The sequence below is a fragment of the Macaca nemestrina genome, chromosome 14 (assembly GCF_043159975.1).
Source record: "Macaca nemestrina isolate mMacNem1 chromosome 14, mMacNem.hap1, whole genome shotgun sequence".
Classification (NCBI taxonomy): Eukaryota; Metazoa; Chordata; class Mammalia; order Primates; family Cercopithecidae; genus Macaca; species Macaca nemestrina.
Genome location: NC_092138.1, coordinates 108,588,684 through 108,601,658, shown reverse-complemented (window position 1 = coordinate 108,601,658; position 12,975 = coordinate 108,588,684). Strand labels below are relative to the sequence as shown.

The following is a 12,975-nucleotide window of genomic DNA, read 5'->3' as shown; positions in this document are numbered from 1 at the left end:
TAGGATACATAAAGAATATAAGGAGTAAAGCAAGGAAAAGACAGACACTCAATAGAAAAATGGGTGAAAGACTTGCCAAATCTTCACAAAGGAAGGTTTACAGGTGACCAATAAACATAGGAACATGTGCCTGACCTCATTAGTCAACAAGGGAATGCAAATTTCAACTGCAATGAAATACAGCTTCACATCTGCTAACACTGCTAATCATAAAGTTGGACAATACCAAATTTTGTTAAGGATGTGGAACAACTGGAACTGTCATTGCTGGGGTGAGTGTAAATAGCTACAACACCTTAGAAGACTATTTGGAAATGTTTACGAATTCTGCAAATATGCCTCTTTTGTGATCCAGCTAATTCCACTCGTAGGTATATTTCCCACAGCAGTGTGTACACACGTCGTTACATGAGCCACCTTCCCCAACCCATGTATCATCATATTTCAGGATCAGTGCCACACTGCTTAATTTTTTTTTTTTTGGAGACAGAGTTTCGCTCTTGTTGCCCAGGCTAGAGTGCAATGGTGCGATCTTGGCTCAGCACAACCTCCGCCTCCCGGGTTCAAGTGATTCTCCTGCCTCAGCCTCCCGAGTAGCTGGGATTACAGGCATGCACCACTGCTCCTGGCTAATTTTGTATTTTCAGTAGAGACGGGGTTTCTCCATGTTGGTCAGGTTGGTCTCGAACTCCCGACCTAAGGTGATCTGCCCGCTTTGGCCTCCCAAAGTGCTGGGATTACAGGCGTGAGCCACCACACCTGGCCTTTTAAAAAAATTTTAGAACCATTTTAGATTTACAGAAAAACCTCGCGTCCATAAATTCCACATCCAGTTTCCCCAGTGGTGAACACCTTACATTAGAATGGCACCACACTGTTTTCATTAGCTTTGCAGTGTCTGTATCCCAAAGAGTGAATCCCCATTCTACTATATTCTTTTTTTTTTTTCAAAATTATTTAACTAGTGTGGACTTTTATTCTTCCACATGCATTTTAGAATAACTTTGTCAAGTCTCCCCGCAGCTCTTGCTTGAATTATTTTTAGAAAAGAATTTGTGATTTTTATTATGATTCATTTAAATTGTGATTTGAGCTGAATATAGCAATTTGAGAAAAGCTGGCATCTTCACATTAATTCAATGAATAAATATTTAACAAGGGCCGATTTTGTGCCAAACACTCCCCTATTCATAGAGGTATATATGAAGAACAAAGATTCCTGATCTTAAGGCACTTAGAATGTTCTAGTGGAAAGGGGTCTTGGAATGTTAAGCTGCTCCATCCATAAACATAGGGTATCTTGCTGTTTCTTTAGATATACTTTGTCTCTTACAAGAGTTCAAAAATCTTCTTCATACAGGTCTTGGCCATTTTTGTTAGGCTAATTCCTAAATACTTTATGTATATGTGAAAGGTTCTCTTATCTTCTGTTTTATTTCCTAGTTGCTGTTGGACACATAGAGAAATGTTACTTATTTCTGGGAGTTGCTTTTATTTTATTTTATTTATTTTTTGAGACAGAGTCTCACTCTTTTTGCCCAGGCTGGAGTGCAATGGCGCCATCTTGGCTCACTGTAACCTCCACCTCCTGGTTCAAGCAATTCTCCCACCTCAGCCTCCTGAGTAGCTGGGATTACAGGTGCCTGTCACCACACCTGGCTAATTTTTGTAATTTTTAGTAGAGACAGGGTTTCACCATGTTGGCCAGGCTGGTCTCAAACTCCTGACCTCAAGTGATCCACCCGCTTTGGCCTCCCAAAGTGCTACGATTACAGGTGTGAGCCACTGCATCCAGTCATGGGAGTTGCTTTTATATCTGGCAACTTTGCCTAACTCTTCCATTTGTTCTCATAGTTTGTTGATTCTGTTAGGTTTCCTATGTAAATAATTACATGGCTTGCTGAGAATGACAACTCTGCCTCTTCTTTTCAATGCTTATACTTAATTTATTTTTCATGTCTTATGGCATTGGCTTGGACCACCAATGTACACTGAGGAAATGACGGTAGTGGGCATACTTGACTTGTCTCTATCTTGAAGAGAATTCCTGGTAAGATAGTTACCAAATGCATTTTCTGGATCAATTGATTGTGGCATTTTTCTCCTTTAGTTCATTAATGAGATGAATTACACTAATGAACTTTCCACTGTAAGCCATTATTGCATTCCTGGGATAATCCCTACTCAGTCTTAATGAATGAATATTGAATATACTGCTGAATTCAGTTAGATAATATTTTGTTGAGGATTTTTATATCCATGTTCATAAAGCAAAGCCAATCTCTAATTTTTGTGTGTGTTTGTGTATTGTCGTTATCTGGTTTGGAATCCACTCATCTTTTAAGGTGCACTGGGCTGCCTCTTACTCCTTTGCCTATTTTCTAGGATGAATTGTGTCAGAAAAGGGATGTCATTTCTTGGGAGTCTGAGTAAACTCACCCATATGATGATTTGGTCCCAGGGATATTTTGAGGAAAGGGTTTTAAATTTTATTTACATTGTTTTTTTTTTTTTGTTTTTGTTTTTCACTTCAATCTCTGCCTTTTTTTTTTATTATTATACTTTAAGTTCTAGGGTACATGTGCACAACGTGCAGATTTGTTACATATATATACATGTGCCATGTTGGTGTGCTGCACCCAATTTTATTTACATTGTTTAATAGTTGTTTAGTTCTTTCTTTCTTTTTCTTTCTTTCTTTCTTTCTTTCTTTCTTTCTTTCTTTCTTTCTTTCTTTCTTTCTTTCTTTCTTTCTTTCTTTCTTTTCTTTTTCTTTCTTTCTTTCTTTCTTTTCTTTCTTTCTTTCTTTCTTTCTTTCTTTCTTTCTTTCTTTCTTTCTTTCTCTTTCTTTCTTTCTTTCTTCCTTTCCTTTCCTTTCCTTTCTTTCTTTTTTCTTTCTTCCTTCCTTTTTCCTTCCCTTCCTTCCTTCCTTCCTTCCTTCCTTCCTTCCTTCCTTCCTTCCTTCCTTCCTTCCTTCCTTCCTTCCTTCCTTCCTTCCTTCTTTCCTCTTCTCTTCTCTTCTCTTTTCTCTTTTTTTTTTTTTTTTTTGACAGAGTTTTGCTCTTGTGGCCCAGGCTGGAGTGCAATGGTGCAATCTCACCTCACCACAACCTCTGCCTCCTGGGTTCAAGCGATTCTCCTGCCTCAGCCTCCCGAGTAGCTGGGATTACAGGCATGTGCCACCACGCCCAGCTAATTTTGTATATTCAGTAGAGACAGGGTTTCTCCATGTTGGTCAAGCTGGTCTCAAACTCCCGACCTCAAGTGATCCACCTGCCTCAGCCTCCCAAAGTGCTGGGATTACAGGCGTGAGCCACCATGCCCGGGTGTTTAGTTTTCTTATACCAATTTTGACATTTTATATTTTTCCAGATATTTGGTAATTAATACATGGTTACTAATAATATTCTTGTTAGTTAACTGTTATATCTGCAGTTATCTTTTGTTTTAATTCTTATTTCCCTCTTCTTTCTCCTTATCTGAAGTTTGTCTCTTTCAGTCTTTTCAAAGAGCCAAATTTTGACTTTGTTCATAATTTCTGTTTGCTTGACTTCATCGTTTCTTTGTATTGTCATTATTTCCTCTTTCTTTGCATTTACTTTTTGCGCTTTTCCTATCTTCTTCAGTAAAAAGCGCGGCTTGTTTATGTTCAATCTTGCTTGCTTTTGGATAAATTTAAACTGTAAATTTCATTGTCTCTACTGCTTCAATTGTGTCCCACAATTTTTTAATTTTAATTTTTATTTTTTAGAGATGGGGTTTCTGTCATCCAGGAGAGTGGAGTGCAGTGGTGCAATCATAGCTCACTGTAACCTAAAACTCCTGGGCTTAAGCAGTCCTCCTGCCTCAGCCTTCCAAGTAGCTGGGACTATAGGAGCACACCACCATGCTTGGCTATTTAAAAAAAATTTTTTTTTTGTAGAGACGGGGTCTCACTATGTTGCCCAGGCTGGTCTCAAACTCCTGGCCTCAAGTGATCCTCCTGCCTTGGCCTCCCAGAGTACTGGGATTACAGGTGTGAACCACCATGCTTGGCCTCCCACAAATTTTGATATGTAGTGATTTCATTATTATTTTCCTCTAAGATGTTAATAATTTCCCTTATGCCTTCCTCTTATTTAATTGTAGTGCATTTTCCAATCATGTGTCATTTTAAAAAGCTATCATTTTGCTTTACATTTCTTATTTTTTCATTGTATGATCATAGATGGTTTTAGATACGATGTTGGCTCTTTGGAATTTATTGAGGTTTCTTTAGTGGCTTAGTGCATAGTTGATTCTGAAAGGATATGGGATCTACGCTGGGTTGAAAGTTCTCTGCTTATTAATCAGGTTATTCAAACATTTTATATCTTTGCTCATATTTTGGCAGTTTGACTATAGTTTCTGAGAGAGGTGGGTTAAAATCTTCAAGTGCAGTTACTAGCTTATCTGTTTTTGTCTCTCTAGGTCTGTCAGTATTTCAAAACTGACAGGCTCTTATTCCAAACAACTTCTCCCTGCCCAATGTTGCCAGGGTCCTCCCACATCTCTTGGAGGATGCCTTTTGTTTATATTTACCTCATGCTCTGGCTGATCTATGACTTCTGCTTCTGCTGGTGTGGGTTGCTCAGCTTCTTCTCTTCCCTTGGTGGATGAGCTCTTCTGGTGTCTGTTTTCCCACCTGCCCCTGGGAATTCATAGTTCCCTGGGACTCAGCTCCACTGACTGGTAACATGTAACTGGGGAAGTGGTGAAAGTTCAGAATTGAGTTTTTTTTTTTTTTAATGAGATGGAGTCTTGCTGTGTTGCCCAGGCAAAAGTACAGTGGTACAATCTTGGTTCACTGTAAACTCTGCCTCCTGGGTTCAAGTGTTCTCTTGCCTCAGCCTTCCAAGTAGCTGGGATTACGGGCGCCTGCCACTGCGCCCAGCTAATTTTTGTATTTTTAGTAGAGATGGAGTTTCACCATCTTGGCCAGGCTGGTCTCGAACTCCTGACCTGGTGATCCACCTGCCTCAGCTTTCCAAAGTGCTGGGATTACAGACGTGAGCCACCGAGCCCGGCCAGAATTGAGTTCTTACTCTCAGCTGCACATTGAAATCACCTCGGAAGCTTGAACACTACTGAATCCTTGGTACCTCCTGCAGACAGAGATTCTTGTTTGATTGGTCTGGGTGTGGGTCTGGGCACAGGAATTCTAAACCACTCTCGGAAGGTTCTAACGTGCAGCTGAAGTTGAGAACCCTGTGCCCGCTCCAGAGAAGGATGAGGAGGCTGGGTATGGATGTGTCTTGGGTGTTCCAACCTGTGCCAACCTCTGCCCATGTGCCCTCCCCATCAGGAGTCCAGCCTTCAGGGCCTTCACAGACCTCTGCCCCCACACCACCATTCCCAAGACCTGCATCTCTGCAGCAATATGACCCAAGGTGTGGGGTGAGGGCAGGAGGGGGCTCAGGGCCAGGCAGCTGCCCGCTTGTGCTCCCTCTGCTGACACCCCTCCCCAGCCTGCAAATAGATGAAAATGACCCACCGAGGGCAACGTGGGAGGGATGAATGGGCACAGCCAGAAAACTGACCTCTGTCATCTGTCGTCTAGGCACCCGACCATCTTTCACTCTGCTCAATACTTTATTGAGGCTTCCTGGCCAGGCACAGTAGCTCACACTTGTAATCCCAGCACTTTGGGAGGCCAAGGCGGGTGGATCACCTGAGGTCAGGAGTTCGAGAACAGCCTGGCGAACATGGTAAATCTCTACTAAAAGTAGAAAATTATCCAGTTGAGGTGGCAGGCACCCGAAATCCCAGCTACTCAGGAGGCTGAGGCAGGAGAATTGCTTGAACCCAGGAGGCGGAGGTTGCTTGCAGTGAGTCGAGATCATGCCAATGCACTCCAGGCTAGGTGACTGGAGATAAACTCTGTCTCAAAAAAAAAAAAAAAAAAAAAAAAAAAAGACTTTATTGAGGCTTCTGATGCCCATGTTCATGAAGCAAGCCATGCTTCTAATTTTTTTTTATGTGCATTATCCATATCTAGTTTAGAATCGACTTCTCTCTGAAATTCTCCAGTCCCTGAGACCTGAGCCCCTGGCCATTTTAGTGTTGGATCTTGTGACCCATCCACCTCCTCCGTTTCTCTGGCATCCCCCAGAGCTGGGTTCTAGAAAGAGACACAGCAGCCTGTGGCAGTTCACCTTCCTGTCCCACCATCACCACCATGGACTGATGCCAGCTTGCAGCCAGGCCCTGTGTTGGGTCCTGCAGCTTCAGAGATGAACCGGACAAGGCTCAGCTTTCCCGTCCTCATCGGATCTCTCTGGGGCCAGCATCAGGGCATGTCCAGGAGGCCTGCCGCTGGTCATCACGGGCCCTGTATCGCTGGTGTCTGTCCTTCAGGGGTTCCTCAGCAATTGAGTCTAGTTCATCTGTCTACTTCTTCCACTCTAAGGAATTCGTCCAGAGAGCATTTGCTGATGTCCCCCATTTTTCTAGGCCTGTGCTGGGTCCTCTGGGTATACAGTGGTGGAGGAGGGCATAATAAATAAGACATGGGTCTGGATGCGGTGGCTCACGCCTATAATCCCAGCACTTTGGGAGCCCAAGGCAGGTGGATCACCAGGTCAGGAGTTCGAGGCCAGCCTGGCCAATATGGTGAAACCCCGTCTCTACTAAAAATACAAAAATTAGCCGGGTGTGGTGGCAGGTGCCTATAGTCCCAGCTACTCGGGAGGCTGAGGCAGGAGAATTGGTTGAACCTGGGATGCGGAGGTTGCAGTGAGCCAAGATTGCGCCACTGCACTCCAGCCTGGGCGACAGAATGAGACTCCATCTAAAAAAAAAAAGAAAAGAAAAGAAAAAAAGAGAAATGAGACAGAGACATGGACCCCTTCCTCCAGGAGCACATAATCTAATGAGAGATACAGGTGGCTGCAATGCAGCGACATGTGGTCCCGTGTGCAAGGCACAGGCAGCTTGAATGGGAAAATACCTTTGCCTCCGAGACATCAGGATGGACATCACAGAGGAGGTGCAGGAACAGGGTCTTGAAGGATGAATAGGAGTTTTCCAGGTAGAAAAATGGGGGAAAAGCATTCTAGGCAGAGGGAATAGTATGTGCAAAGGCCGGGAAGCATATGAGAGGTAAGGGTTTGGGGAACTGCAAATAATTCAGCAGGGGCATCAGTGGGAAGTGAGCCAGACCCAGGAGGGAGGGGCATGGACTCGTGGGGACTCAGCCTTCATTCCTAGGGTAAAGAGGGCAGGGTAAGTGGAGGAGTCCTGCTGGGTGGATCTGGGCTGTGTGGGGGATGAATGACAGGGCAATGTGGGAGGCAGGTGTGGCTAGGGGGCTAATGCTGCCATCCAAATGAGAGGACTTGAGGCCAGAACTAACACCACAGCAGCAACAAGAGAATATAGTGGCTGGGTTTGAAAACAGTTAGATGACAGAACTGTCCAGCTGCAAATGGAGTGAGCCCAAAGGGCTCCAGGTAGGGGCATGGGTAACTCTATGGGGAGATGGTGGAGCTATCCCAAAGATGGGAGGGTTGGAGGAGGAGGGGCTGTTTAGGACTTGAGATAGGATGGTTCGTTCAGCTTGGCATGTGCTGAGCTCAAGGTGAGTATGGGACCTCCACAATAGATACCTCCAGGTGGCTGCTGGAACTATGTGGCTGGAGCTTGGAGTGACTGACCAGCGACAGAGCTAAGCACAGAGAAAGGCTGCAGGGAACTGCGGGGGGACGCAGATGGGAAAAGCAAGCCCCGGAGCATTAGGGTTGAGATGGTGGTCAGGCTGGGAACCAGCAGCTGGAGGCGCAGGGGGAGACGTGGGCTCAGGTGCATGAGGCCCGTGGGAAGCACAGGGGAGGAACAGGGGCTGCCGGGCTGGCCCTCCGAGGCTGGGCTGCACCTGCCTTGGGCGCCATGGGCCTCCTCCTGGGCTGGTCGCTACCGCCTTGGCTTAGGCCAGTGTAGCAGATTTCAGCTCCTTGCAGCCCCGGGGCCCTGGGCATTGCTCTGTTTGCCTTTCCAAGCAGTGCTTGAAGCCTTGTCCTCGATACCAAAGACCACCACTTGTACTTCCTTGGTGTCTCCAGACCCAGCATAGAGGAGGGACTGTGTACATTCTGTGGACAATAACATAGAATCAAGGCCCCCCAGAAAGACCTGGCACGTGTGTGCTAAATGCCCTGCCTGCATCCTCATTCCATCTTCCCAGGGCAAGCCATTGAGGCGGGGAACTGTGTCCCTTTGGACAGATACAGGGCGCAGGTGACCCGTTGAAGGCCACATGGTCAGGAAGTGGCGAGGCCTGAGCTGGAACCCAGCATCGGCTGTTCTGTCTGCACCGCGGCTTTCCTATTTGATCTTCTGGGCTGCTTTTCCTCTCCTACTGTGGGACAGAGGCCTGAGACATCCCAGAGCGGGGGTCTGGGATGCGGAGGAGGCAGGGCTGGTGCCCCTGAGATGAGCGCTGAGCTAAGGTGGCCGTGCTCCAGCTCCTTCCTGCCCGAGTCTGGTGTGAACGGGCTGCAGGCAGACCGGTGTCTGGCCCAGATGCACAGAGCATGCTAAGAGGAGGCAAAGAGCTTTGATGGTGGAACCTGAGCTGTTGGCTCCTCACAAGGAGCGTGGCGCCTGTCCCTGGGCACCGCCGCCTCCTTAGCAGGTGTCTGGAGTGGCCTCTCACAAGCAGGTGAGCAGGCGGGACAGGATTGAAACCACCCAGACTCCGATGTGCTGTGTGTCCCCAGACAAGGGCCCCAGGCGAGTAGGAGGTGAAAGGCACCAAGCGCTCCGGCCCTCCCCGCCGGGGCCACCTTGCAGGAGCCGCTCCTGTCTTCACAGCAGCTGGAGCTTTCTCCTTCCAGGAGCACCCCGAGGGCTGCCACCAGAGAACAGAGGGACTTTCTGCATCCCCCAGAATCCCACTGATTGTAACCAGGTGGTCTCAACTAAACGAGGGGCAAAGAAGCCCACCAGTCCTTTCTAGAAGGCTGACAGGCCAGGTGGTGACAAGAGCCCTGCTAGGGGAGAGAGAGCTGGGGGATTGCCCTGAAGGACACTGACCTCTGCTGGCTTCAGACACCACGACAGCAAACTGGGGAAAGAGGTTAAAACAAATGTTTATTTAACAAATTATATTAAGAATACAGACAATCACACAGTGGACTTCCCTTGCCAAGTACAAGAGTCACCTTGAATAAATATGCAGCGGGGACGTCATCCCTAAGGGCCTTGTCCAGGCCTGACACAGTCACACAGCAGCTCCATGGCCTTGGCTGGGAAAACAAAGCCGTCACTGGTGGCAACCCCCGGACATGTGCTCAGAGTGGCAGGAGGAGAGCGGGCCGCCCTGAGGGTGCCAGGCAGCCCAAGCAGAGGCTGTGGGCTCAGGGGTGAGTGCCTGGCGTGGCCTCTGGGGACAAGGCAGGCCGCGAACCGAGTTCATGAGCTCAGCCGCCGTGTGGCTGCCAGGCCCGGAGGCTGCTTCCTCAAGGCCCTCCTTTGCCTTCATCCTCAGGCCCACCCAGTTCTCCGAGAAGCTGCAGTCTGGGATTCCCCACAGACACCTGTAGGCTCTGGAGGGCCCTCATCTTGGTGGAGGAGTGCGGGTAGGCCACTCCTGACTGTGCTCAGCACCCACTGCACAGTGGCCTGGTGACCGGCAGGGCCCAGTGGCGGCTGGGAAGTCCGTGACAGGACTGGAAACAGAAAGAGCATCCCCAGCACAGGCTTGCGACGGGATGGCTGGCCCGGGGGCTAGGGGCCGACCCCCGCCTCTGCCGCTTAGCAGCCGGTCAAGCCTCAGCCTCTTCAACTCTAACAAGGAGCAAAGAACATCTACTTCCAGGTCACTCTGGTTTTAGGGGGAATAAAAGGAGAAATGTGCTTAGAGAGCCTGGCCTAGAGCCTGGCCGGGAGCAGGTGCTTAGAACACGGGAGTCCCTTTGGTCCTCCTACCGACCTCCAATTCCTTTACACGACCCCACTGGGTTCTCATCTCTCCAAGTGGTGGAGGATGTGGCTGGCATTTGTTCTTGGACTTGGGGTGGGAAGAAAGGCCTTAATTATACATTTGCAAGGGAGCCCGCAGCAAAGCACCTGCTCCTTGTCACCTTTGTGCCATTTCCAAGGCCTCTGGAAAGACACTTCAACTTTCCAGAGAGAAAGGGGAGGTGGTGGGGACGGTGTGCTCTGGTTAGCCATTCTGGAGGGACAGAGGCTGCCGGCAGGGACAGCAGCAGTGGTGGGAAGTGCTGTGGCGGGGGGGACCTGAGGGATGAGGCCAAGACCTTCTTCACATTTCCAAGGGAAACTTTGTCCTTCCCTCCCACAGTGGCCAGAGGGCTCGTGGAGAAAAGAACTCTCCCAAAAGACAGAAAAGCTCTCAATTCCTAGGTATGAGCCAGAGTTCCATGCCTCAGTTTTCCCGCACCAGCCCCATTCAGGTGGGCTTACACGCACACGTGCTCTCTCTCTCACACACACACACACACACACACACATACAGGCACACGCTTGTCCTCACCCGCCTCTCAGAAGGCAATAAATGGTGGGTTAGGAGCAGCCTAAAACCTACCACAGACACCAACTTGTCCTTAACACTGTCACTGCTTATCTGAAGCTGCCGTTTACTACAACGTTCACAGTCATTTACTCTTATGCTAAGTCCGTAATGCTATGGAGAAGATGGCTCCAGCTCGCCTGAGTCCACGCAGTTTGTCCTCTTCCTGGTGGCCTGGAGGTCCTGTCCATCCAGCAACTGCAGGAGGGCATGCGGGGGCACCTGGCTGGGACCCCAGCTCGAGAGGGGCCTGCAGGGGTGTCAGTGGGGGCTGTGGGAGCCCCTTCCTCTCCTGCAGCTGCCCTCACTGCTTGTTCTGCGTCCTTGCAGACAGGGCTCCCACACCACTGCCTCTGAGCCTCCTAGGGTCCGGCAGAGCTGCCACAGGCCTTTTCCCAGTCACGGGAGTGGAGTGAAGGGCCCCTGGCATTATCTGTCAGAGGCGATCTCACAACCAGGGCACGAAAAGAGGTCGAAGGACAAAGTTCACAAACCCTAATGAAGTGGGCAGAAGTGGCCAGAGCTCTGCCCTCTGCCCTCCTGCCGCCCCTGCCTGCCGGAAGTCACCCTTGTTGTTGGCTTTGGTCACACGGGCCACCACCCGAGGAGCCACGGCAGACATAGGTGCCCCCCGTGGGTGCCACGGGGCTCCTCAGGTCCCCAGAACCACACTGGCTTATGTGAACGGAGCATCGGCGGCCAGCCTGGCAGCCCCCTCCCCGCTCAGCATCAGTCCTATGACAAGGTCCTGCTGCTGTGCTACCCAGGAGGCCTGAGAAGGCCACCCCCACCAGGGGCGTCCTCGGGTCTCAGGGAGGGAGAAGTGGCTGCTTCCCTAATCCACAGAAATCAAGAGGTATCCGAGTGAAGATCGGGGTGGCAGAGGAGGAAGATGGGTCCACACAGGGGCCTGGGGCCTGGAGACGGAGGGGCTGGTGCAGGTGCATGAGGTATTTCTGGCCCCGCCCGCCTCTTGGCCAGCTGCGCTGTCCGGCGCTACCTCCCTTTCCTCCTGATCCTCTGGGCCTCAGCTAGCACTACTGTGGGCTGCCCAGGGCCTGCAGCGGGAGAGGCTGTCCCTGCTGAGGCAGTGGCTTCCCTGGACCCAGATACTGCAGCCGCCAACCGCGGCATCAAGCCCCCACATCCAAGAGCCAACTCTTGGGGACCCGAAGATATCAGGTCCCCATATTCTGAGGAATCAGGACACAGTCCAATGCCTGACACCACAGAGTGAGGCAGCCCTTCACGTGAGGGCCCGGGCCCTGAGAGATGGCAGCCACCACTGCTTAGGCAAACGCGCCTGGGGCTGAACTTGGCGCCCAGCACTGTGAGGACGCCAGCACCAGTGGGTACTCAGGAGAAATGCCAGTTCTGGCCCAAATTTGGTGACCTGGGTCAGAGGGACCTTTCAGAATGACTTGTTCCTGTTAGCAGACACCGTCAAGACATGCCTGGCTCCGAGAGGGGCTAGGTGCCCGTGTGCCTGTATCCTCCCAGGGCCAGCACGTCTCAGAGGGTGTCCCTGTGGTCCCTGGGTCAGGGCACGGGCTGAGGCACCTGGAGCTATCGTTGGCATGTGGTTGTTGCGTGGATGAGCCCTTGGGGGAGGCGCGCCGTGGCCGAGCACAGCGTCCTGGTGGTGGATCCAAGCAGGGCCGTCAACCGTCCTCCTCCCCAGAAAGCAACAACCCCTCCGCCGGGGGCAGGGCTGCTGCTCCCCGACTTCCAGGCGACTGGGTGAGAAGTCCATGGGATGTCCAAAGGGCAGGGTCCACGCCGGGGCCACTGGCTTCTTCCTTCCACGTCTTCTCAGGGCTGCTGTGAGATCCTGCAGAGAGGAACTTGGTCCTGGCAGCCCTAGGCCAGGGAGGAGCAGCGACCCTGGAGAGTCCTAGGTAAAGCTATCAGCCCCCAGGGTCTTCCAGGAAGGGACTCAGCGGCTTAGTGGGGTCTGCCCTGGTAGGTGACAGGAGGGAACGGAGGGAGCCGGTGGGCGTCACTGGGCGGCCGGGGCAACTGCCCGGGGCCCTCAGGGGGACTCCGTGGTGAGTGAGGTTTTTGGAGGACAACTGGTCATCACACAGACACGTTAGGAGCCGCTGGTCACTACAGCACACATAGATTAGTCATGGTTATGAACAACGTCCCCAGGGAGGCCGGGGTGTCAGGCCAGCTGAAGATAGGACACGCCCACTTAGCTGCCCAGTCTCCGGGCCAGCCCTGCTGGGGCAGTGTGGGAGGGAGGGCTGGTGGAGGTGGCAGGAGGAGGCGGGGGCAGCAGCCCCTGCCGTCAGTAGTCTGGGCGGTGGTCTCCCCGCAGGTGGCCGCTGGCTCCTCAGGACTGCGGGATCTGCTGACACCTGGTGGGGCTGGGCGGGAGCCTGGCGGCTGCGCTCTGCTCTGTGCGGAAGCTGTACTCATAC

At 50.8% G+C, this 12,975-nt stretch overlaps 1 protein-coding gene across 3 annotated transcripts in view; it reads right to left on the bottom strand.

The window, feature by feature from the left end:
• Window positions 1-9,089: 9,089 nt before the first annotated feature.
• LOC105463931 (multivesicular body subunit 12B) overlaps window positions 9,090-12,975 on the bottom strand; it is a 182,015-nt gene continuing 178,129 nt past the window's right edge. For all 3 annotated transcript variants that reach the window (XM_011711369.2, XM_071078352.1, XM_024787396.2), the window contains one exon: window positions 9,090-12,974. In XM_011711369.2, coding sequence (XP_011709671.2) covers window positions 12,888-12,974 — 87 coding nt within the window. In that variant the 3' untranslated portion in view covers window positions 9,090-12,887. The remainder of the gene's footprint in view (window position 12,975) is intronic.